Here is a 27,309-nt window from a genome sequence, read left to right as displayed (position 1 = left end):
GATTGTATAACTTACAAAACCTAGAGTTGTCAATGATGGTGATTAAATGTACAAATATAAGAATGTTTTTAAAAGAGGGAGAATAAATGAATGTCAATATTGCAAGGTGTTGAAAATTAGATGATATAGGGGAAAAAATACAATCAATGCAATTAGAGTCTATAGTCAACTGTAACATTGTAAGATGCTTCCATTAATTGTAACAAAGGCAATATACCAAAGCTAAATGTCTATAAGAGGGGTATATAAGTTAGTGATATGGGATTCTTGGTGGTGGTGGTGTTGTCTGAGTTTTTCATGGGATTTTATTTTAATTTTATTTTTCTTCTTTTATATTTTTATTCATTTTTTCCCTCCTTTTCTTCTTTCTTTTCAGAAGAAATGGAAATGTCCTCATATAGATTGTGGTGATGAATGCATAATTATGTGATTACACTGGGAATCACTGATTGCTTACTTAGGATGGATTGTACGGAATAAAACTGTTTTATAAATAAACAGAGGGATACAAGTGTTGGAGAAAATGTGGAGAGAGGGATGTACCTATTCACTGTTGGTAGGGAAGTAGAATGGTGCAGCCCAGCTGGAGGGCAGTGTGGTGGTTCCACAGGAAGCTAACTATGGGGTTGCCATATAGTCCTGCAACCCCATTATTGGGTATATACTTGGAAGAACTGAGAGCAGGGACATGAGTGGACATTGCACACTAGTGTTTATGGTGGCAGTATTCACAATTTGCAATGGATGGAGGTGGCCTAAGGGTACATCGACTGATAAATGGAATGGTGAACTGTAGTGTATATATATATAATGGAATATTGAGTGGTGGCAAGAAGAAATGAAGTTGTGAGGTATGCATCTAGGTGAATGGATCTTGAGGTCAGTATCTTGACCAAAATAAGCCAGAATCGAAAAGACAAACTGTAACACCTCACAATATGGACTAACTATAATGTGCAAACTCTAAGAATTGAATCTGAGAGCATAGGTTTTCAGAGGAAGGTGTACGGTAAAGGTTCCTGGATTGGAAGCTTTTACAGCAGTCACATATATTCATGAGTTGTAACGTAATTTCTAAATTCTGAGACACTGAGCTGTTTGTGTAAAACCTGGTTGGTCCTTGTAATTTCGGGAATTCATGTGACACCTGAGACTCGGAGCCAGCAGTACCCTATACAGCAAATACTAAAGAGGCTGAAAAAGAGATCAGACTTCAATTAGAGATATGAACAAAATGGACTTGGTTAGGGCTAAGGTAAACCAGACTAAAGGGAAAAAGATGTTACTGAGTGTGTTTTAAAACCTCAATTCTGTGTGAGACCAAAGGAAGAGATGTTTATTTGGTGGGAAATCTATATTTTCTGTAGCATGCTATATAATGTAACTAGTATGGTCAGTTTACTTATATACCATAATTACGTGGAACCTTGAATAGGGGGGTGAGATCTGGTTGGTTTGTACAGGTTAACATGAAAAACCGATACATCCCAGAGTAATTTGGGCAGAGAATAAATAGTATTTGCAAAGCACCCTTGAAGGGCTGGGGGAAAATTGGAAATATTAAACTTCCCCTCCTGGGGAATTCCTGATATTCTCGCAAGCATTGGGGACTACCATTTTAGTAGCCCCAGCCCTCAATCTTGGGACTTGCCCTTAAGAAGCTTGTTACTGCAAAGGAGAGGCTAAACCTACTTATAATTTTGCCTAAGAGTCATCCCCAGAGAACCTCCTTTGTTGCTCAGATATGACCTCTAAGTCAACTTGGCAGGTAAACTCACTGTCCTCCTCCTTCGTGGGACATGACACCCAGGGATGAGCCTGGACCTAGAATTGTGGGATGGAGACAGCCTTCTTGACCAAAAGGGTGAAGAGAAATGTACAAAATAAAGTTTCAGTGGGTGAGAGATTTCAAATAGAGTCAAAAGTTCATTCTGGAGGTTATTCTTATGTATTATATAGATATCTCTTTGTAGTTTTTAGTGTATTAGAATAGCTAGAAGGAAATATCTGAAACTGTTGAGCTGCAATCCAGTATCCTTGGTGCTTGAGGATGATCGTATAACTATATAGCTTACATGGGGTGACTGTGTGGTTGTGAAAACCTTGTGGCCCACACTCCCTTTATCCAGTATATGAAAAGATGAGTAGAAAAAATGGGTACAGAAAGTAAATGAATAATAGGGGGGAGAGTATAAGATGTTTGGGTGTCCTTTATAAAATTTTTATTTTTATTCTTATTTTTATTTCTTGGAGTAATGAAAGTGTTCAAAAAATTGTGGTGATGAATGCACAACTATATGATTATAGTGTGATCAATCGATTGTATACTTTGGATGATTTCTAGTATGTGAATATATCTCAATAGAATTGCATAAGAAAAACCTAAAAAAAATTAAATAGGGAAAGAGGAAGAGGGAATTTGGGAGAGGCTATAGCTTTAGATGGGGTTACAGGCACACATGTCCCCTTGAAACTAAACATCCTTGTACACATTGAAGACCTTCTGTTGCAAGCATGTGTGATTCTCTCCCTAAAGGCTTTCTCTGACCATAGGAGCCTACTTGGCTTATGCACAGGACAGGCCAAAATGCCAGAAATTAACATTCTAGGAACATCCCTCAGCCAGTGTCTACTGGGAAGTTGTGGATAAATATCCTTCAGATGGGACAACTCTGAGGTATGTTCTGTAGTGTCCCTGAGATCCCAGTGGGATATGGGCCCAGTTGACCACACAGGTAACCTGCTCCTTAGCGTACTCTATATTATCTTTCTTCCTTCTCTGTCTCATTTCCCCATTCAGGATCATCTCCCCAATAAGCTACTTGTTCCCAAATCCTTCCATCCAGATCTGCTTCTGAAGGAACCCAGCCTAAGCTAGACTGGATGGTCAAGGAATGTTTTACTGAAGGAGGCAAATGAGCAAACCATGAAGTTAACTTGGGGTAGAACTTCAAGGCAAAGAAAACAGCAAGGTCAAAGTGCTTGAAACAGTAGCTCTCCTGACTTGTTCAAGGAACAAGGAGGTCAGAACATAGAAATAGGTGAGGTTAGAGAGTATGGGGACCAGCTCATGTAGGACCTTCTCAGCCAATGTAATCAGAGTGAGATGGGAAGTCATTGGAGGGGTTTGAGCAGAAGTGTGACATGATTTGACTGATATTTAAAAAGGATCCCTCTGTTGAAACAAGGATGGATGGAGAAGGATTGGTCAGGAGGCAGTTGCAATAATCTAGGTGGTTATTGATAATTTTAGAACCATAGTGGAAATAGCAGAAGATGTGAGAAGTGGTATAATTCTGGGTAAAATTTGAAGGTAGAGCCAATAGGATTTGTTGATAGATCCAATATGGCATTTAAGAGAAACAGAGGAGTCAAGGAGTTTTCCAGGATTTTTTGCTTGAGCAACTAGAAAAATGGAGCTGCCAGTTATTAAGATGAGGAAGATTGCAAGTGGAGCAAGTTTTAAGATGAAAATTGGGAGCTTAGTTCTGGACATGTTGTAGACAACCATGTAGAGATTTGAATAGGAGGTTGCATAAACAAAGCAGGATTTAAGGAAAAATGTCCATGCTGGAGATAAAAGCTTGACATCCATCGGCATGTAAATGAGATTTAAAGCCTTGAAACCAGATCAGATGCCCTAAAGAGTAAATGTAAACAAAAAAATATATATAAGGAGGTGGGGGGTGGGGTGGGGCACAGACTGAGCCCTGCACAACTTCAGTATTTAGAGATGAGTGAGGATCAACCAGTAAAGGAGCCTGTGAAGGAAAAGCCAGAGAAAGGGTGAAAACCAGGAGTGTCTGGAAACTCAGAAGACAGAAGGAAGTGTTTCTGTCAAATGCTGCTCACACGCCAGGGAAGTGAGCCCATCCTTCTGTTTATGTCTAAAACAATTGTCTTCTGCATAACTAATTAGCATAACTAATCATGAACCACCTTCTGTCATGATCACTTCTACCAATTGCCTTGAAATATATCTTTGATTGTTATTTGTTTTTTTTAAGTGTGATCATGCATTATTTTCTTGACCTAATTATAAACTCTTCAGGGACAAGACTACGAGATAAACTTCCTTGATTCCCACACCAAACTTAGCAGAGAGCTCCACTTGACAAACATTTAATCTTTTAATTTGCACATTCAACTGAAATATCACATTCTTCACGAAATATTGCCCAGTTAATTTGTCTGGAAGTGATCTGCCCCTTCTTTGAACTCCAGTAGCACTTATTATCTGTACTTATCAATTACTGCTTTGCATTGCTAGTTATCTTTTTTATAGCTGTAAAAGTTTTACCGCCTCTAATGAGGGATATCTAATTTTTTAATGGCAAGGAATGTGTCTGATAAGTCTTATATCCTCCAAATGACCTAAAATCAATTAATTAATCGACTCATGTAATCATTGACCTCTTCTGTATCTAAAATGCCTTAAATAAGTGATTATAATAAAATACTTGTTTTCCCAAGATGTGCTTCCTTCTTTACCCTCTACTATTCTTTGGAGTCTGGAATTTACTGTCCTATACTAAGGTGCACAATTATGTTAATCTATGCGTGAGTAAAGCTGCCCTGGCATCTCTGGCATTTCATTAGAGAGGTTTATGGCCTCATTAATCACAGTAACTGAAATTTTGTTGCTTCATCTTCACAAATAAAAGCAAACTAAAATAGTGGTTTATGCCTCTCAGTTCCGAGAGGCGAGGTGATGCACACAATTTCATCTTGCCCGGGGTAGAAAGATGACTTTACTGGATATTAAGACACAGCTGCATATCACACCTTCCTCTTTCAATTCTGGGCATTCCAACCCCTACACTGCACTCATTTATCTCCTCCCTTGGCTCAGCAGGTTTTGATCTGGAGTATAGATTATAAAAATCAGAGAAACTGAAGCTGCCCTAAAATGGAGCTTATGAAGTGCTTATAAATATAACAACAAGGAGGAGAACTTTCCATCATAAAACTATAATACAAGGATGAAAAACAAAATCCCTCATTTTTTTCCTTTTTTAGCTGAGGCTTCTGAACAAGCAGAGATAAGAGATTTTCTTTCCATAAAAATAACTTCCTCAGACTAGGACATTGATGCATCACTTCCATACCAAACTAAATCTGAATGCAATCTGACAGCAAAATATGTGTCTTCCAGAATGCTAAAGCAGTAATGTCCCACCCCAGTAAAACTGAAGAGCATGTTAAGAGCAGTGACTCAGTGTCAGTGGCTAAGAAAGAGGCCAGTTGGGTATTATATATTAACACAGCCACTTTGTGGTTGGCAGTGCCATTTACTTGTGTACTTTTTGTTTTTAAAAGTTAAACATTTCACAGCTCTAACATTTCACAACGTAAGAACTGCCTTCATTAACAAAATTTTAGAAAAGTGAAGAAAAGTTCATTGAGATTTCTTTCCTGACTTTTCAGTGGTGACTTCAAGCATCTGAACTTATCACGTAAGAACAATGATCCATGTCATGTAATAAATGCTGGGATTCCACACAGAAGGTGAAAATTAAGTCTTTAATTTAAAAAAAAAACAACCGTCAACTTCTAACTTGGACCATGGAAGATCATGGGATTCTTCATTGTGATGCAATCTCACTAACCATGAAAATCAGTTACTTCTACAGGATTGAAGAATGTGTGTATCACAGCAAGAAAGGCAAGTGGTGCTTAGAGCAGATTTCCAGCACGGGTATAATGTCATCTTAAAGTCAGCACATTAGCTCAGAAAAGCCAATACAGAGTGGAATCAGAATTTCAAATACATTTCTTTTTCAGTCATTGCTCCCAGTATCTCATTTATAGTTAGCAGAAATTGCTTTGATTTTCTCAAATTTTTACTTATTGTAGAGAAAAAATTCCTGTTGGAGCTATAGTTTATGGCTTTCTGGGCACCTTGCATTTTTGTACTTATCAGCCTGGCTTTATCTGTGTGTATCTCCTTATCTCTTTATTTCTCCCCTGAAATCCGTGAGACCCTGGCTGAAGAATTTGACCCACAGGAACCACTGGACTCTCTACAGTGGGAGAGACTAAGTTGAGGAGGAGCTGGACGTGGAGAAAGGGACTCGGGTGTCTTTTCCTCAGTTTGTTTTCCAGTCTAGAAGGATTTCTAGTATTGCAAGCATAGCATGAACAAGAGCCAAGATACACAGAAGATTATGATGCATTACAAAGTTTCTCCTAAACAACTTCATTTGTACCTCTCTATTTCAAATGTAATCCTACCTCTCTGAAATCACAATAAAAGGGGAATTGATTGAAAAGCTTGGAAGACTAAACAAGGTAAAGAGTCAGAGGAAATGTTTCCATCCTTAATGTAAAACTTTGCATGTGTTTCTAAAAGGATATTTACTGTAAGAGGGAAATGGAGGGAGACAAAACACGTGCATTGCATATTTTAAATTAAACTTTTTATTTTGAGATAATTGTAGATTCACATGCAGTTGTAAGAAATATAGAGAGATCTGTGGATTCTTTACCCAGTTTCCCCAATGTAACATCTTATAAAACTATACTATAAGTGTACTGGATTTTGATGTGGTGAGGTTAATCATATTATGAATGGAGGATGGAGAAATTTGTAGGATGTCAATACAGTGTGCTATGCGACATTCAGAACGATTACCAGACATAGTCCAGGCCATCACAGCACTGAGCCAACCCACTGCTAACCTTGACTTTCACGGTAACACTGGTGGGGACTGTTTTGCATTTGGAAGCTGTGCCAGTTTGAATGTATTATGTCCCCCAAAACACCATTATCTTTGATGCAATCTTGTGTGGGCAGACATATTAGTGTTGATTAGATTGTAATTCTTTAAGTGTTTCCATGGACATGCGACCCACCCAACTGTAGGTGATAACTCTTATTAGATAATTTCCATGGAGGTGTGGCCCTATCCATTCATCATGGGCCTTGATTAGTTTACTAGAGCACAGTATAATCTCAGACAGAAGGCACGAGCTTGCTACAGCCAAGTGGCACACTTTGAAGAATGCACAGGAGCTGAAAGAGTAGCTGCAGCTGAGAGACACGTTTTGAAGATGGCCGTTGGAAGCTGACACTGACATTTTGGAGAACGCCATTTTGAAATGCAACCTGGGAGCCAGCAGACAGCAGCCACGTGCCTGCCCAGCTAACAGAGGTTTATGGACTCCATCAACCATCCTTCAATGAAGGTACCCTGTTGCCTTGGACACTTTATGGCCTTAAGACTGTAATTTTGTAACCAAATAAACACTCCTTATAAAAGCCATTCCATTTCTGGTGTTTTGCATTCCGGCAGCATTAGTAAACCATAACAGGAGCTCTGCACCCAGAGAGGACATTATATTTGTCAAATCTGTGGTCCCTTGATAAATAAAAGAAGCATATTTTTCCATTTAAATTAACATTATTATTTTTGGTTGAAAGCATAACATGTAAATATATTCTTCAGGGATAGGAGGTTCCATAATGGTATATATAGTATGATTCCAATTTCATAAAATATTTGGGTATATCTATATATGCCTAGACAATAAACCAAAATATTCCAAACACTTACTTCCAAGAGGTAGGCCAATAGATAATTTTCTTCTATACATTTTTTCTAAAGAAAATTACTTATAAAATTTTGCCATATAGCATACCAAAACTTTAACAGAATATTGAAATTGAACTATTATCAATATAGACTTTTAGATTATTTTTACAGAAAACATGAAATTTCTATCATAATGCACAGAATTGAGTCAGATATAAGCAAATCCAAATAAATATAAATAATAATCATATATAACTGTCCATTCAAATTTATACACTGAGAATATGCTTGGGAAATAAGCCAGGCACAAAAAGAGAAATATTATATGCTACCACTAATGTGAACATTGCTGGGGGAGAATACAGGGGTGTTGGGCTTCCCCACCTGGATGGTTGCTGATGTGCTCACAGACATTGGGGACTGGTGGTTTGATGGGCTGAGCCTCAATCATGGGACTTGCCCTTGGGAAGACTGTTGCTGCAAAGGAGAGGCTAGGCCTGCTTATAGTTGTGCCTAAGTGTCTCCTCCTAAATGCCTCTTTGTTGCTCAGATGTGGCCCTCTCTCTCTAGCTAAGCCACTTTGGCAGATGAAATCACTGCCCTCCCCTCTACGTGGGATCTGACACCCAGGGGTGTAAATCTCCCTGGCAACATGGAATATGACTCCCAGAGAGGAATCTGGACCTGGCATCGTGGGATGGAGAACATCATCTTGACCAAGAGGGGGCTGTGAAATGAAATGAATCTCTCAGTGGCTGAGAGATTCTAAAAGGAGCCTAGTGGTCATTCTGGTGGGCACTCTTATGCACAATATAGATAACCCTTTTTAGGTTCTAATGAATTGGAATAGCTAGCAGTAAATACCTGAAACTATCAAACTACAACCCAGAACCCTTGAATCTTGAAGACAATTGTATGAAAATGTAGCTTATGAGGGGTGACAATGTGATTGGGAAAGCCATGTGGATCACACTCCCCTTTGTCCACTGTATGGATGAGTAGAAAAACGGGGGCAAAACAAACAAAAAAAACAGCATCCAGTGTTCTTTTTTACTTTAATTGTTCTTTTTCACTTTAATTTTTATTCTTATTACTTTTGTGTGTGTGGTAATGAAAATGTTCAAAAATTAATTTCGGTGATGAATGCACAGCTATATAATGGTACTGTGAACAACTGATTGTATGCTTTGTATGACTGCATGGTATGTGAATATATCTCAATAAAATTGGAAAAAAAAAGAATATGCTTGGAAGGGTAAAAAGAAGCTAGTGATGATGTTTGCTTCTAGCAAAGGGAACTGGGTGTCTGAAAGAGGGTATAGTCCTCTTAAGATCTGTGTACTTTTATACTGTGCGGATTTAAAAAATATGATAAACAATAGAAAACCAAAAAATAAAAGCATGTTTTTAAATTCCTCTAACTGCTCTTTTCTACCATTTATTTTGTCCTTTCCTTACACATAAAACCCATTTCCATGGTTAGATTAGTTTGCTCCCTGATTTTAATTTAACTTACTGCCAAAAACATATAGTCTCTCCTATAGTACTGTTTGCATAATAAATAGCAAGAACCTGTTTTCCCAGTAAATGTTTCAACACTGAAGTCGTGGATTATTTTTCCCTTCTTTGCAAAATCTCTCTCACGATGCTACTATTAAAGATGTAACTGCTCTCTCTGAGCTGTTGTCAGTTAGGTGAAGGTCTTTCTGTAGAAAAGCCTTGATGTTGAGATTCAGGTTTGTAATCTCGATTGTCAGAGAACAGTCATCAGTCAAGGGCTGGGTCTAGACATGAATTTGTACATTGATCCATTCTCATAAGCTCATTCAGATAAACCCAGTGCCTTTCTCAGTTTTCCACTTCCTTCTTCCAATATCTACTTCCATAAAATGACTTGTTCCTTCTGGGAGTGGTCTAAGTTTGGTTTTGCATAGAGAAAAGACAATGGATCAGATGGTTTCCTAGAGTCTCTCCATCTAACCTGTACATATTAAATATTTGGTTACATTGCCCAGGTTTAGCTAAGCATGGTTTTCAGATTGTTCCAGTGGTAAATGACAACTGTTCTTTGTTTATATATAAATTTTGGCACTAACTTGATGACAGGTGGATTGTGAGCAAAGACCAAGGTACACATGTGGTTTAGAGAGAAGTGAGGACCTGAAAGAGCTAATAGGCTTTGAAAAAAAATTGTTAATGAGCCTGAGGTACTGGAGGCATCAATTATTTACCTCAACACTCATATAAATGTTTATGAGTTATATGAATTCCTGAGCATGCATTTACTTAATCAAAGGTTAAGAGTATTGAGGTGAGGAAAAGGTGAATCTGACATGAGAACCCTGAGAAATCTTTAAAGAACTGCTAGTCCAACAGGACAAATAGACTACTATACTGAAACTAAATTCCACAACTCGGAAGACAAATAATGTTGAAAGAAGACCTAAACAAAGAGAAGTACCAGGTGAGAAAAATCAACAAGCTATGAATAACCCAGAAGAGAAGATCACAGAGAACATCAGTTAGAATTATGAGGACTGTAATTCAAAGCACTGAGGGAAAAAGTTAAACATGCCAAATAAATAAACAACACACACAAATAATGAAAATGTTTATTTGACCTGGTCTGAGGCACTTGTTCTGAGAATTGTGTCTAAGGGTTGCATAGGAAGCAAAAACCAACCAAACAAACAAACATTAAGGAGCCTATACAAGAGTACAGCTCAGCAATAGCATTCATATTCTTGGGGCCAGATTAACTCACCTGTGCAGTAAATGGCTTAAAATTAACATTTTCATACTGAATATATGAAAATATACTGATTCCATTTGACACAACTACAGATTATTAATTCAAAAGAAGCCGTTTACTTAAATTTTTTAAATGTTGATTATGGACTCATAATAGGAGCATATTTTTGGTAAATTGTGCCTATACTCTTTTTTTTATTCAATTTTGTTGAGATATATTCACATACAATCATCCAAAGTGTACAATCAGTTGTTCACAGGATCATCATATAGTTGTACATTCATAACTCCAATTTATTTTTTGAACATTTATCTTACACTAGAAAAAGTAAAAATAAGAATAAAAAATAAAAGTAAAAAAGAACACCCAAATCATCCCCCCTCCACCCTATTTTTCTTTTAGTTTTTTGTCCCCAATTTTCTACTCATCCATCCATACACTGGATAACGGGAGTAAAATCCGCAAGGCTTTCACAATCACAGTCACCCCTTGTAAGCTACATTGCTATGCTATCATCGTCAAGAGGCAAGGCTACTGGGTTACAGTTTGATAGTTTCAGGTATTTACTTCTAGCTATTCCAATATATTAAAACCTAAAAAGGATTATCTATATAGTGCATAAGAATGTCCACCAGAGTGACCTCTCTACTCCATTTGGAATCTCTCAGCCACTGAAACTTTATTTCGTTTCATTTTGCATCTGTGTCTATACTTTTTGAAACATGTTTTAGTCACATATGCTTTATACATATTAGATATTTTATATTTAATTTTAAAAGATAAAGATAGAAATAAAGACAGGGATTATAGACAACTCCTTTAGGACAAGACAGACTTGTTTTTATTTTTGTTTTGTTTTGTTTTTAAGATAGAAGATAATGGTGATTAATGAGAATGGTCCAATATAGAGGGTGAAACTAATTATGCAGGAGATGGGGAGGGATGATGCAAGGATGGGGTAGAGCTGGGGGGTGGGGAGTGTCCAGAATGAAATACCTAAATAAGCCAGAATGAATAGACTGATCTCCAGTGCATACACAGAGGGGTTATCCTTAATTAGAAGCTGAAACTATTCATTCTTCCAACAGAAGGGAGCCAGATAATATGAATAGAGATGCAAGTATGTTGGTAGAGTTGTGTTGAGAGTTTGTGCATCTTCTTATTGTGTCTATTTTCCTCAGTGAAATGATGAGTAAGGACATTAACTTTGAGTGAGGAGAGAAGAGGCAGTGTTTGAAGTGTGAGGAGAAAGGAGAAGACATGAAATAATCCCTTCAGAGTTTATTACTGAAGGCCCCATTTCAGGAAAATGGTTATGAATTTAAAAAGACATTGGTTCAGTCACATGGATGAAGTTGTGGAGTAGGCAGAAAATTGAGCTTAATCAGGTGAGTAACTGGAGAGAGAAGCAGAGAAGGGAATTGAGGTGATATGTGAGGAGTGATTAGAACGATGGCTCATGGCAACTGACCAGGTGTGGGCCTGATAAACAGTGAGCAGGTAGTGCCATCAATGCCTGGCAGGTCCTGGTGGCATCAAAAATTTGTCTGAGACAAGGTACCAGGGGGCATGGACTGATAACAGAGGGGTGGTGGTTATAGAACGGTAAGCTTGAAATTTTGATTTGGAGAAGCTGAGGTTATTGATGATGACAACATTTAGGGTATGAACATGGTGTGGCTGTGATGAGGTTGAGGAAACATCATTGGGTATGAGAACAACAAGAAACTGAACAAGGGGCCCAGATGTTGGCTGGAAATGATGTCAGGGTTAGGGGGAAGAGAGAGAAAGCTATGGAGATGGTGAACCAGGTTCTAAAATTTGTTAAAGAATAGGAGTGATTAGTAGTACCAAAAGGAAGGGTAGCCAGTCTCCAAACTCTGAGATGTTGATCCCTTAATGTATAACCTAATTGGTCTCTGGAACATTGGGTATCTGTGTTATACCTGAAACTCAGAGCTAGAGCTTGGCAGATATGAATATCAGTATTAATGCATACAGCAACTGTTAAAAAAAAAAAAAAAGCTAAACTAGAGCCCAGACTTCAATTAGAGATACAAATAAAGCAGATCTGGGTTAAGACTAGAACAAATCGGGCCAAAGGGTAAAGGTTGCAACTGACTATGTTCAAACTTCAACTTCCATGTGAGACCAAGGGAAGAGATGTTTATTTAGTGTAGGATCTATATTTTCTGAACAATATAACTTCTACAGTCAGTTTGTTCAAACACTACAATTACATAGAAATTTGAATAGGAAGTGAGCTATGGTAGGTCTGTATAGATTAGAATGAAATAGCAACACATTCTAAAGTAATTTGGGTGGAGAATAAAAATATACATTTGGGGGCCCCATGAAGAGCTGGGGGAGAATACAGAGGTGTTGGACTTCCTCATCTGGATTGTTGCTGATGTTCTCACAAACATTGGGAATCCAATTGATGTGCTGAGCCCTCTGTCTTGGGGCTGGTCCCTACGAAGCTTGTTGCTGCAAGGAGTGGCTTAACCTGCTTATAATTGTATCTGAGAGTCTCCCCGAGTGCCTCTTTGTTGCTCAGATGTGGCCCTCTCTCTCTCTAACTAAGCCACCTTGGCAGGTGATCTCATTGCCCTCCCCCCTACGTGGGACCTGACTCCCAAAGGTGTAAATCTCCCTGGCAACGCAGGATGTGACTTCTGGGGATGAATCTGGACCTGGCATCGAGGGACTGAGAACATCTTCTTGACCAAAAGAGGGATGCGAAATGAAACGAAATAGAGCTTCAGTGGCTGAGAAATTTCAAATGGAGTCGAGGGGTCACTCTGGTGGACATTCTTACGCACTATATAGTTAACACTTTTTAGGTTTTAATATATTGGAATAGCTAGAAGTAAATACCTGAAACTACCAAACTCCAACCCAGTAGCCTTGACTCTTGAAGACGATTATATAACAATGTAGCTTACAAGGGGTGACTCTGTGGATCACACTCCCTTTATCCAGTGTATGGATGGATGAGTAGAAAAATAGGGATAAAATCTAAATGAAAAATAGGGTGGGATGGGGGGTGATTTGGGTGTTCTTTTTTTATTTTTATTTTTCTTATTCTGATTCTTTCTGGTGTAAGGAAAATGTTCAAAAACAGATTGAGGTGATGAATGCACAACTATAAGATGGTACTGTGAACAGTTGATTGTACACCAAGGATGATCATATGGTATGTGAATATATTTCAATAAAACTGAATTTAAAAAAAAAGGAAGGGTAGCCAGTGGTAGAGTCTGATGCCATGTGCATTGAAAAATCAATGTTAAAATAAAATTTTAATCAGTATGTAAATGAAAATTTTATTAATAGCCTTTAATATCTGCAAGAATATAGGTTACATAAACTGTAGCTGGCTTAAATGAAATAAAAAAACCCCCACCAATTTAATTTTGTACACATAGGAAAGAAAATAGAGAGAAAATTTTTATCATGACCATGAATGTTATTCCTTCTTTTACAGAATTAGTATGCAAGTTCTAGATTTTCAGAAAGTTGCCTTTTTACCTTATGACTTGGAAACTGTGAAGCACGGTTGTTGGAAGGATAAAGGATAAAATAAGAATACCAACAATGTACTTGAAACAGGGCTTGGCACGTAGTAAGTGCTTGAAAAAAGTCATGAGGGGGATAAAACAAAAGATGACTTTCCTATGAAAGACAAAATTACAAGCTACTTTGCCAACCCTCTTTATACATTGTCTTAAATTAGAAAACAAATACATATCAAAGGTCACCTTGATCTACACTGGTTTTCCTTAATTTGTGGGCCAGATGGTTGTAAGCACTGGAGGAAAGATTTAGCAATTGCCGTTGGGACAACTGTCTAGCAATTCTTTTACAATCACTGGGTAGACATTTCAGATATCCATAAAGTTAGAATCCATAAAGTCAGATAAATTTGATCACTTAAGCATGGAAAAAACAAGCAAATAAACATGGACCTTAAACAGGGCAAAAGACTGGGAAAATTATTTGCAATGTGTGATGGAAAAATAATTACAGAAGATTTATAAAACAATAAGAAAAAGGCAAGCCATTTTTTTTTAATTGGCAAAGGAATATGAATAGAGATTGAAAAGAAGAAATAGAAATGGTCAGTGAATATATAAGATTATAGTTGGCCTCAGAAGGAAATCAAAGTAACATTTAGAAAACTAACAATGTTCAGCATTAAAGAGGATGCAGAGAAACAGCACTCTCAAGCCCTGTTAGTGACAATGAAAAATAGAACAGTATTAGCTTTCTGGTTGGCAGTTGGCAATTTTTATCAAAATCTTAAATATTCATACCTTTGACCCAGCAGTCTCATTTTTGGGAAATTATCTTATGGAGATAAGGGGGAAAACACCAAAACCATAAGCATCAGTAACAGAAGAAAAACATTTAAAGCCATTAGTAGTCATGAAAAGATACATATAGCAGATTGCTGAATAAAACAAGAATGCGGCAAAATAACGTGTGGATTTGATCACATTTATGTAAAAAAATATATGTGTGTTTGCATGTGTATCTATTTAAGTGTCCAAATAAATGTCTGAAAGGATGCTCACGATTATCTTTGGGTAGTAGAATTTTGAGTCATTTTTACTTTCTAGTTTACATTTGTCTGTATTGTTTGAATTGTTATGAGGACCACTTAACACCCTGATGATTAGATTAACACTCCTCATGGCCTTTGCGCTCCTCTTCTTCTCCCCTCTGCCTAGAAATCCCCCTTACCTCCTTCAGGTTATCCTCAAATGCCCCACATTAGAAAGATCTTTATTTGCCATTCCAATTGAAATAGAAACACTGCCCCTGTATTCCGATGCTCCATCCTTCTCCCCTGCTTTAGTTTTCTCAGCCGTGCTTAACACCATCTAATATACTTTCATTTGTATTTGTTTATTTATTGTTTGTTCGTTGTCTGACTCCTTCTTCCCCTACTAGAAAGTATAGCCCGTAAGGGCAGGACTTTGCTTTGAACTAAACTATTTCCCCAGTGCTGAGAACAGTGCCAATCAAATGCCAGGCAATTAATAAATAAGTGTTGAATGAATGAAATATCTGTATGCATCAGAAGCTAACAGAATGCCAACATTCTAGCACTTTTAGTCTAATTCCCTAAAAGAAAGTCCCTGAGAAGCCCTTGATTAAAAAGGAGAATGATTAACTTACAAACCCCTCAAGTTTTGCTAGAGCCAACTCTACCAAAGAGAAAATTCTTACCTTACATTCAGGTTAATTTTTATGTTTGATTTTACTTAACTAAATAGGCATAAGTTTAATTGTATTCTGATTTTTTCTCTTCTAAACCTTGCTCATCGTTGAATGTAATTAAGTGACTCGTTCCTAGGCTGCTGAAAACCTGTTGCTCAAATTGTGTTACAAGTTACATGAGAATTTTAGAAAGAATACAAAGAAACTTCAAAGTGGCAAAAATTGTGAATGTCCTTATCCCCATACTTTAGAATGGAGTTTCCTTTACCAAATAGAGGGACTCTGAAGGTTCCTCTATTGACTCAAGATGTATGAGTGACGATGCCTCATGGAACCCAAGCTCAGGGACTCGGGGAGAAAGGCATTGCCCCATCTCGCGGTGCACTTTGGTGTTTCATTTTCACAGTGCTGGCGATGCTCCTTAGGACAAGGAGAAATGAAATAACAACAACAGTTGAGGGGAAAAACCAGCCTCAAAGTTGCATTTACCTGTTTGTTTCTCAGGGGCTGAACCACTTTGCTAATGCACAGCTGAAGATCGTTGAGATAGTCCTTTTCCGTCTGTATCAGCTCCTTGATGATTTTCAGCCGCTTTGCCATCATTCTTCTCATCTGATGCTCTTCCTCCTGGGCTGAGGTCTCAGTTGCAGCACACCCAGTCTGTGGAGTCATCTTTTCTGTTAAATGGAAAAATCTACACGTGAGGCTTTCTGCTGAGATTTTTCCTTCATTGTCAAGAATGCCACCACGGGATTATTGTTAGCAAGGAAGAAAGCTTTAGGTGTCTTCCTGGGGTGCTCTGAGGAAGTGATGTGCAGTAGTTTCTGGTAAGTTTGGAATCCTATGACACTATGAGCAAGAGGGAAGGAGAGGATGGACAACGTCTGACAAGTCTGTTCAATGACACCTAAATGTCATGGCCTGTTAAAATATCCCCTTGCTGCTATCCAAAGCTATGAGGTGGGACTTCGGGTTGAGTGGAGAATGTATAAAAACACAGTTCTGGACACATTTACTTTTTTCTTTTTTAAATTAAATTCAGTTTTATTGAAATATATTCACATACCATACAATCATCCATGGTGTACAATCAACTATTCACTGTACCATTACATAGCTATGCATTCATCACCCCAATCTATTTTTGAACATTTTCCTTATATCAGAAAGAATCAGAATAAGAATAAAAAATAAAAGTAAAAAAGAACACCCAAATCATCCCCCCCATCCCACACTATTTTTCATTTAGTTTTTGTCCCCATTTCTCTACTCATCCATCCATACACTGGACAAAAGAAGTGCAATCCACATGGTTTTCACAATCACAAAAGTCACCCCTTGTAAGCTACATTGTCATACAATCATCTTCAAGAGTCCAGGCTACTGGGTTGGAGTTTTATAGTTTCAGGTATTTACTTCTAGCTATTCTGATACATCAAAACCTATAAAGTGTTATCTATATAGTGTGTAAGAATGTCCACCAGAGTGACCTCTTGATTCCATTTGGAATCTCTCAGCCACTGAAACTTTATTTCATTTCATTTTGCATCTCCCTTTTGGTCAAGAAGATGTTCTCAATCCCTCGATGCCGGGTCCAGATTCATCCGCAGGAGTCATATCCTGCAATACCAAGGAGATTTACACCCCTGGGAGTCAGGTCCTACATGGGGGGAGGGCAGTGAGTTCACCTGCCGAGTTGGCTTAGCTAGAGAGAGAGGGCCACATCTGAGCAACAAAGAGGTACTCAGGGGGAAACTCTTAGGCACAATTATAAGCAGGTTTAGCCTCTCCTTTGCAATAATGGGCTTCATAAGGGCAAGTCCCATGATAGAGGGCTTGGCATATCAAACTGCCAGTTCTCATGGACACATTTACTTTTAAATCAAGGGAAACTTTTTAATTAGTAAGTGGAACACTGTGCAATTTTGTCTGTCCCTAATAAAAAATAATTGCCCCTCATTCTCAGTGGATAGTACCCAATTCCACATGACTGGTCTTTTATTTTTTTCTTTTTTTCTTTTCCATTCATAGTTAATCAGAACCCATGAGGAGCAAGGCAGAGGTGCATTAAATTTCAACTAAGATTTTTCATGGATTATTTTTGATATTAGGCATGTCTTGTTATTTCAAAATACTGATCTGCCAAATGGAAACTTTTAAAAAAATCAAAGTACCGAGGATATGTTGAATAAATAGGAAGCCTCATACATAGCCAAGGTTTTATTTTAAATTTTAAGGTAAGAAATCTAAATATACTAAAGACCGTCCGACAGTAGTGTACAGTTTGGAAGCAATAAATGAGACAGCAACCATAAAATCAGAGCCATGAGACATTTGAGGGCCATGTGTGCACACATGTGTATAAGTGGATTTGCTTCAAGGTAGAAGTCACTGCAAACTTTTCACCTTAGTCACTGCAGTTGCAGAAGTAATTTTTTTCATTTAAAGAATTCTAGTAACTTATATGTGAGATATCTTCAATGCTAATACCACTTCCTGAGGATGTGAAGCTTTACAAAAGGGCCCATGAAGAAACCATACAGGAAAAAATGCACTAGTCCCAATGCATTCATACAGAAAACAAGAGAGCATATTCCCTAGGCTGACTGAAAAAAAAACTAAGATAATTGGAGAAATGTTACAGAACAGGAATTAATAGTTCAACATAAAGAGTTTCCCCACAAATGTGAAGAGATGCTTCAGAAAGTATTGAGAATCTCAACCTTCCTCCCCAACTAACTTCAGGAGTTGGGGCAGAGGCTGGATAATCAAACATCTGTGGAGGATGCTGAACAGGTAATTCCAACATTAGTTTGGAAGTTGCGCTAGATTGCTCTTTGGACAATCCTGACTTGCAGGTGGATATCTGGGCCATTTTTCTGGTAACATTCCTTCCTTTATCTGGAAAGAAGATAGATTTGACAAATGTCATCTAAGAGCATGTGGCTTCACAAGTCTTGGGCCATTCAGTGCCAAAGAGATAATCTACTTAATTTACTTAAGAAGAGAGTATGAATGGATGGAGTGTTCTGTAATCTTCATATCTTGATCTATATTTTGAGAATTTTGGATTCTTGCTAATTTGTACTATTTTTATTGGAAAGTAGAAGCAGCCAGCATCTCAGCACCCCAGATGAGAAAGGAAAAGTTAAAATTGCTTGTCATTACCTTCAATCATTTTGTGTATAAAAGAGTAAGGCCTGTCACCTCACCTGGGGGTTGCAGTTTCCAGTCAGTGTACGGAACTTGACCTTGGTGGGTCTCTTTGGGACTTCCCCTTCTAAAAGAGTGGGAGCTAGGGGCAGAAGGTAGAAGGGGAGCCTTCTGTACTCCTGGGATATATGAAATAGTTCACAGAATGAAACCATACTAGCAGAGAGCTGACAAGCTGGTACAAATAGCATCTGATTATTACTTAGCATTTTCATAATAGGGTTGAAAAACTCTTCTGCCCAATGTCAGCTTTTCCAGGTTCTGACCTTTTGCACTCTGCTTTATAAAAATAATATATCTGAGGCCTAGCAAGAGAAAAAGGAGTCTTCCCTGATCTTTGGCAAAGAAATAGCCCTACAACACATTCTAAATTCCAGGACTTAATTGCAATATCAATTTAAATTACTTTACAGATTTTCCAGTTACTGCATTTTAAAATGTACAACATCAGATTTTATCAACTAAAACCTGTTTTGATTTTCTAATACTGCTAACAGCTTATTCAGAACCAATTTGGGGGGCAAAGGTGGCTGAAATAAAGCACTAGTCAATATTTTCAACTTCGGAAAATTCTCCCTTAAGGTATAAAAACTTTCTCAGGGAACTGAGTTGCACAACCTTATGAGATATCTTTGTTTGCTTTTTTGACTCAAGTTTATTGTAGGAACAAAGACTTGGCTTGCATCATTTTATGGTCAGGTCTCTAAACACCTTCTATGTTTGTATTTCTTAAACCAACAAACTCTCTGCAATGCATTGTGGGAACAATTTTGTTTTTTTAAGATCCTTCTCTGTCTTCAAAACATTTATATTTTAGCTATATTAAGTTTTTAATATAAAACTGTTATGTGAATATTGCAAACACATATCACCAAAATCAGCAGTCAGCTAGAGTAATCCTTCACTTCTGGATAAAGCAAAGTATTTAGCAAAGAAGGAAAAATAGAGCTTTAGGAATGAATATTTTCCAGCAGTTAGCATAAATAAAAGGCTGTGTCAAAACCAAAGTGAAACTGAGGTTAAAACGACATTTAGATTGTTTTTACCCAAATGTGCCACTGTATATGAAAACCATACCATGTAACTGACTTCCTTCACCCATCCTGTATTTATATTACCCACAAGCTTCACTTTTCCAGAAGTGATGATGAATTTTCATTATCCTAGCCACAAATTTCATTAGTAGCATATGTGGAGATCCCTGGCCAAGGAAGTATATATGAAAGGCATGTGCTGTGGTTTAAGGAAAGAACAATCACTTAAATTTAGCTCTGCTACTCGTAGCAGTGAGAACATGATAGATGAGTTATTTATCCTTGCACAGCCTCGCTTTTCTCATCTGTAAAACATGAATGAAAAAAATCACAGTGCTGTCATGAAGACTGAAGTACATGAGCAGTACTATGTGGAAGTTCCTTGGGATCTTTAAAACAATGCAAATTTTCGGTATTGTTTCTACAGCCACGGACAAACTAGAGTTCCTTTTTCTAAACTCTCAAACTGTTTCACCACATAAGGCAAACAATTATCTCATTACTTCATCATTGACAACTTATTAAGAAAAAGGATAATTCCTAAGTGGTTTGACAGCTAAGATCAGATGGGAGAGAAAAAGGAGCAAAAATAGGGGGCAATGCTCTGGGAGAAGAGTCAGAATGAGCTGGGGTTTGAAATCCTGGGCTGCTTGCCTGGGTAGGACATGTGCATAGGGCCTACCTTGATCTTTTAGAGAGAAGAAAAAGCTCCTGTCTGGGAGTGGGTGCAAGAAGACTGAAGACAATCTTCACTGATAGCTGGCTTTGGCTTAGGGTCATCATAACTTCTTTATGCTGGGTTGTTGTGGTTGCTACTGCACCTGAAGTTTTAGTGGTGGTTTTTAAGGACAAGTGATTGCTTTCCTCATTTTTAAAATTATATATATATGTCTATATATTTCATTATATATATATTTCATTATATATATAATTGGGATTAAACACATAGACTCTGGGGTCAAACTTGCCTGGGTTTAAATTCCACCTCTACCATTTACTAGCTCTGTGATCTTGGGTGAGTTATTTAATTCTCTGGGCATCAATTTCCTCATCTACATATTGAGGATAGAATTAATTAAACCTCCGGAAGTATGTGTGAAGATTCAATGAATTAATGTTTGCTAAACATTTAAAACAGTGCCTGAGAGTATAGCAGATTTTGTGTAAATGTTTGCAATTATTATTAGATGCACTTCTATTTATTAGCTGCAATATAATTTCGTGTATAAGCATCCCAACATATTGCCATGCACATACAAATATACATACATACAGCAGCTAGATAATTTTTAGACATGATAATAGGTTCTTACTGTTCATATTATTCTACAACATGCTTGTTCAACTTGAATGGCATATACTGGGTATCTTTTTGTGTAAGTATATATGTATCTTTAGTCTTTTTAATAGACTGATATCCATTCTACCATATTTTTTTTCATGAACTGAACCCTGAATAGCTAAAAATACTTCCTGGATTCTTTTGCAATTTATGGTCCAATTATGACCAATGAGATATAAGCAGAAAACTCGGAGAAGGGTTTCCAGGCCCTTATAAAAAACGGAAACGTGGCTTATACATCCCCTTCTTCATCCTATGCTCCGCAGGGCTCTTGACTTCTTTTTCCTGCCTGGAATGAGGGCGTGATCCCTGGAGGGGTAGTAATCATCTTGGGACCGTGAAGTGACAGGCATGAGGATTAAGATTTACACACAACAGATGGCAGATAAGGGAGATAGAAAGAACCTGGATACCTATTGATCATCCTATGCTTACTCCTAGACTTCTTGCACGAGGCACATACATTCCTACGTTCTTAATCCACATTTTCTGTTGCTTTCAACAGAAACGTACATTCCTAACTGATATAGATTCTGGTATCTGGAAATGCAGTGCTGCAAATAATGAAAACTAAAATGTGAAATTGGCTTAATAGGACAGGAAGGACATCAGGAAGACATTTCATAGATTGGAGTGTTGTTGACCATTATTATCTAATGACAAAATATTTGGTGATTCTGTATTTCTGCATACCGAGGCATAAAATTAGGGGAAATGGTAGAAAATTCAAAATGTTAGCATGTATTGGTTATTTCTTGCTATTTGCAACAAAATCATACAAAGGATGCACTTAGACCATAGCTAGTCAATCGGTAAGTGAAAATGGAAGAAAATACCTAAAAAAGACACTCTGCTATAATCTAAATAGACTGAGAGTCCTACAATTGGAATCTAATAGGATTGAAAATGCAGCTGCTTTCCATGCCAAAGTGAAACCCCAGAGATAACCTTTGGCAAGAGATAAGACTGTTGTCTCAGGCCTTTGTCTTCCACTAAGAGATCTCTGCCATTCAGAGAGGGGAATCACAACAGCATAGGTAAGTTTGAGGGCTATGTCTGAAAGCCTATGGGGACCATTGGTCTAAAAGTACTCTGCCAAGAACAACTCCTGCCTACTTGAGCTTCAGCCATTGTCCGGCGGGTGAATCTCTGCTAATTTCCTATTGTGTCTCTGCATTTGCCTCTCCAGCGAGACTTCTGGACTTTGGAAAATCTCTGGACATTAGCGATCCTCATGTCCTGATTTACCTTTCCACTATTAGTCTGTTTTCTCCTGGTTTCTGTAGACTGGATTCTTGCCCATTGTTGGAGTCAAAATAACAGATCCCAAAGATATCCACACTCGAATCCCCCAGAACCTGTGAATATGTTCATTTACACGCAAAGGGGACTTTGTAGATGTGGTTAAGACAATAGTCCTTGAGAAGGGAGATTAATCTGGATTATCTAGGTGGGCCCAGTCTGATCACATGAGCCCTTAAAAGCTAAACAGGCAGCAGACAGGATGGCTGGGCCAGGTGGATCTCCAAGGTCTCTCAGCTGCTGGGGGCCTTCTACAACTCAAAACAGGTGACCAGAGGTTTTGCTAGTGGTGCTCGGACAGTAACTTTATTCTAGGAGATGGTATTGGTCCAGAAATCTCAGCTGCAGTTATGATGATTTTTGATGCTGCCAAAGCACCTATTTAGTGGGAGGAGCAGAATGTCTCCACCATTCAAGGGCTGGGAGGAAAGTGGGTGATCCCTCCAGAAGCCAAAGACTCCATGGATGAGACCCCAATAGCAGCTGGTTACCCATCTATGAATTTATTACGGCATAAAACATTTGACCTTTATGCAAATGTCCAACCGTGTGTCTCAATTGAAGGCTATGAAACTCCTTACATGGATGTAAATATTGTCACCATTCGAGAGAATACGGAAGGAGAATATAGTGGAATTGAGCACATGATCGTAGATGGAGTTGTGCAGAGTATCAAACTCATCACTGAGGAGGCGAGCAAGTGCATTGCTGAGTTTGCGTTTGTGTATGACTGGAATAATCAGCGGAGCAATGTCACAACTGTGCACAAAGCTAACATCATGAGAATGTCAGGTGGGCTTTTTCTGCAAAAATGCAGGGGAGTTGTAGAAAACTGTAAAGATACTAAATTTAATGAGCTGCACCTTGATACAGTATGTTTGAATATGGTACATGATCCATCCCAATTTGATGTTCTCATTATGCCAAATTTATATGTTGACACCCTTAGTGACCTGCATGCAGGATTGATTGGAGGTCTTGGAATGACACCATGTGGAAACGTTGGAGCCAATGGGGTCACAATCTTCTAGTCGGTCCCTGGGAACAGCCCCGGACATGACATGGAAGGACATGGCCAATCCCACCCTTCTACTAAGTGCCGTGATGATGCTGTGCCACATGGGACTCGTTGACCACACTGCAAAAATAGAGGCTGCATGTTTTGCTACAATTAAAGATGGAAAGAGCTTAACAAAAGACTTGGGAGGCAACGCAAAATGCTCAGACTTCACAGAGGAAATCTGTTGCCGAGTAAAAGATTTAGATTAATGCCTCTACAAATGGAATTCCCATCAATCACTCCCAACGGGACACCATATAAACCTATATTTAGAATACCTACCGTATGTATGGATTTGGTTTGCTTGTTTCTTGACAGCGTCAATTTTTAGATCTGGCATTTTCTTAACAAAATCTGTGCAAAGGAAGCAGGTGATGTTCCTAGGCCTGCTTTCAAGGGATTTTTTCCAAGTGCTTCTTTTATTTATTAAATGTCTGTTTGGGAAACATTTTTTGTAAGCTGTAAGTAGATGGTATCATTTGACATTGTTAACCATTTTACACTTTGGTTAAAAAGTATTTCCTCAGCTGTAAATATCATGATACAGAATTAATAAGAAAAAACATCTAATTTTTAAAAGAAAAACTCTGTTTTCCTTGGTTTATGAAAAACATAATGGAAATAAAACAGAATATTAACATAATAGCACAAGATGATATTCTCATAATGCTAAATGGGCACAAGAGAAATTTCCTGGCACAGTTCACATCAAAAACAGTGAATATGGTGTTTTTCTTAGTGATATAAAAATAAAGACAGATTATCCTTTACATGAATTACTGAGTATGAATAAAGACTTCAGATCCAAGAAATAAAAAGAGAAAAAAGTTAAAAAAAAAAAAAAAAAGCTAAACAGGAAGCAAGCAAAGAACACAAGAGAGATGAAGCCGGAAGGGACTCAAGCTGCTTTTGCTGGTTTTGAAGATGGAGAAGGGGCCTGAGAGCCCAGGTGTGCAGGCAGCTTCTAGAAAATGAGAATAGCCTTGGGTTGACAGCCTGCAAGGAAACAGAGACCTCAGTTCTACGACTGCAAGAAACTGAATTTGGCCAAGAATCTGAATGAGTCAGGAATAGGTTCTCCCCTAGAGCCTATACATAGGAACACAAAAGCATACTGACACCCTAATTTCAGCCCTGTGAGATTTAATCAGAGACCCAGTCAAAGCTACCTGATTTCTGATCCAAAGAAACTGTAAGATAATACACTTGCCTTGTTTTAAACCACAAATGTGTGGTGATTTAGCAACTGATATCCCCATTTAGGTTAGTCCCTAAAAGATCAATCAGGATCCCCATGTTTGCAATGCACTTTTCAATAATATTGATCTACATGCTTGTAAGATTCCTTCCCACTGTCAGTGCTCTGCAGTGAATCTCCCTGAACCTCTTGGCCAAGCATTGCCTTTCCTATGAGAGCTTGACATTTGCCTGTGAAATAGGCTTGAAGACATCATCAGCTGGACTTTTTAATTTCAGTATAGATTTTGCCTTTATTCAATATTTTGGTTTCCAGTACCGGCCAGAGAAACCTCTCTTGGAAGATAAAGGTAGAGTTGAACGAAGTTTCAATTAGTTAATGATTAACAGTAAACTGGATATTCCTTGTGATCTGATGCATTATGATCTTGAATTCAGTTAAACAGTTTCCAGAAGCAGCCATGCAGTGGTATAAGTGGCAGCTCTGGTTGTGGTAGTAGCTCTGAAGACCACATCAGTGACAGTAGTAAAGAGAAGAAATAAATGACCATAGCAGAAAGGAATGACATTCCAGGTGTATTTCACAAATCATTAAAAAGGAATCCCAACATGCCTGACTAGAGGTCCAGAGATATGTAAAAATGCCTGAGAAAACATTTTAAAAAGTGTTTTAGATGAATGTGTAAAACATTCATTTAATGTGTAAGACATCCTCTGAAGTCAAGAACAAACTTTGAGCACAGTACAGGGAAACCACTGTATCTCTAGAAGCATCTGCAGACGCCAGTGGACTAATTAGATAAGAACTTTTCATGTCTGTGGTGAAGATACAAAGCATTTGGGGTCTGGATCAGGACAAAGTCTCTGAGCATCAAAGAGCCTGATTAGAGAACAGCATAAAGCCAGGAGTCAGAAAGGGAAACACCCTCAGGAAAAGGTGAACTCAGAAAAATAATGCTCCAAGGGGAGAATCATCAGTAAAAAACGATCTGTGCCAGCCTTGGCTCTGGGTGGTGAAAGAAGAAAAAAAAAATCCCCTCATATTTCAAATTTCATTTAGGTTTGAAATTAATCCAATATTAAGTCAACATTTAGTAAATAATTATCAGGGCCTATTATGAACCCCAAACTGCTCTAGGAGCTGGAGATACAGCAGTTAAAACACATTTTTAAAAATCCCTTCCCTCATGGAGCTTAAATTCTACCGTGAGAAGAATAACCATAAATAAAATAAGTTATTTAGTATAGTAAAAGGTTTTAAGTGCTATGGAGAAAAATAAAGCAATAAGTGTTTCCAGGGAGTGTGTGCAATTTTACCTCACAAGGCAGGGAAGTTCTCATTGGATGATGGCAATTGAGCAGACATGAAAGAGCTGAAGCACAGAGCTATGCAGATATCTGGGGGAAGCAGTTTTCAGCAAAGGAATCAGCCAGTGGAAAGACCTTGTGGTGAGAGTGTGCACAGCCTGCTCAAGGATGAGGAAGGCCAGCGTGACTGAAGAGGAGAGGAGAGAGGAGGAAAGATCAGCGAGTTGGAGGAGGGGGCAATTTAGAAGAGATTGTGGGGTTTTAGAGGCATTTAAAGATATTTAAATACCTTGTATTATTGCAGAAAAGGTAAAGACATTGATTAACTGTAGGTGTTTTTAAATTAAGAATACCTGGTAAAATTTCAAGGCCAACCATTAAAATAAAAGAGATAGGATGTGAATTTCCAAAAGTAGTTGAGGCAAAAACAAAAAAGAGAAAAAAGTAATTCAAAAGAAAAATAGGAAAAACAAATAGAGAGGAACAAATAGATGGTACAAAATCAGGTAGCAGATCCAACTATATGAGTGATTATTATAATAAATCAAACGACTGAATACCTGGACTTAAAAAAACAACAGCTCAAACGACTGAATACCTGGACTTAAAAAAACAACAGCTAATTGCTATTTGCAAGAGACAGAGCATAAGCACATGTTTGAAAGTAAAAGAATAAAAAAAAAGTTAAAGTTATACTGAGGAAATACTAATTAAAAGAACTAAATTATCAGAAAAATAGAGTTTAAGGCAAAAAGGATTACTAAAGTAAAATGGAACACTATATAATGATTAAAATGTTTAAATTGTCAGAGGATGATTATGAAAATTCTAATTTTGCATGATTGAATAATATGGTTTCAAAATATGTGAAGCAAAATTTGAAAAAATCGTGAGTAGAATTTGACAAATCACCCATAATGGTGTGTAATTGACACATAAATGATAGAGCAAGTTGGGGAGAAAAATCAGTAAGTATAGCAAACACTGCATTCAATAATTAGTGATTACTCTTTTTAAGGATACATGTAACCTTTATAAAAATATGTCATAATCTAGACCATAAAATTTCAAAGAATTGGTACATAAGAACCCCAAAATCTGACAATAATTGAGTTAAGTTAGAAATTAATAAAATAAAACATAAAAACTCATTTATCTGAAAATTTCATAAATAACTCATGGATCATAGAAGGAAATCACAGTAGAAAATAGGAGATATTTATTCTGAAAAATAAAAATATTACATAAACATGTGGAATGTAGCTAAAGCATTGCTTACAGGAAATGTATAACATTGCATATCTAAGAAAATATTCAGACAAAATTAATGATTTAAGAAT

At 37.7% G+C, this 27,309-nt stretch overlaps 1 protein-coding gene and 1 pseudogene across 1 annotated transcript in view; one reads left to right on the top strand and one right to left on the bottom strand.

Annotated features, from left to right (window-relative positions):
• Nucleotides 1-27,309, bottom strand: part of ARHGEF38 (Rho guanine nucleotide exchange factor 38) — a 173,358-nt gene that overhangs the window by 123,491 nt on the left and 22,558 nt on the right. Inside the window, exon 2 of the mRNA XM_037829025.1 lies at nt 16,003-16,190. Within this exon, the coding sequence (XP_037684953.1) occupies nt 16,003-16,190 (188 nt within the window). The remainder of the gene's footprint in view (nt 1-16,002; nt 16,191-27,309) is intronic.
• On the top strand, nt 22,627-23,673 carry LOC119528750 (annotated as a pseudogene).

The sequence above is a fragment of the Choloepus didactylus genome, chromosome 3, assembly GCF_015220235.1.
Source record: "Choloepus didactylus isolate mChoDid1 chromosome 3, mChoDid1.pri, whole genome shotgun sequence".
Taxonomy (NCBI): domain Eukaryota; kingdom Metazoa; phylum Chordata; class Mammalia; order Pilosa; family Megalonychidae; genus Choloepus; species Choloepus didactylus.
The sequence above is the reverse complement of the archived record's forward strand: the minus strand, read 5'-3'. Positions and strand labels throughout refer to the sequence as shown.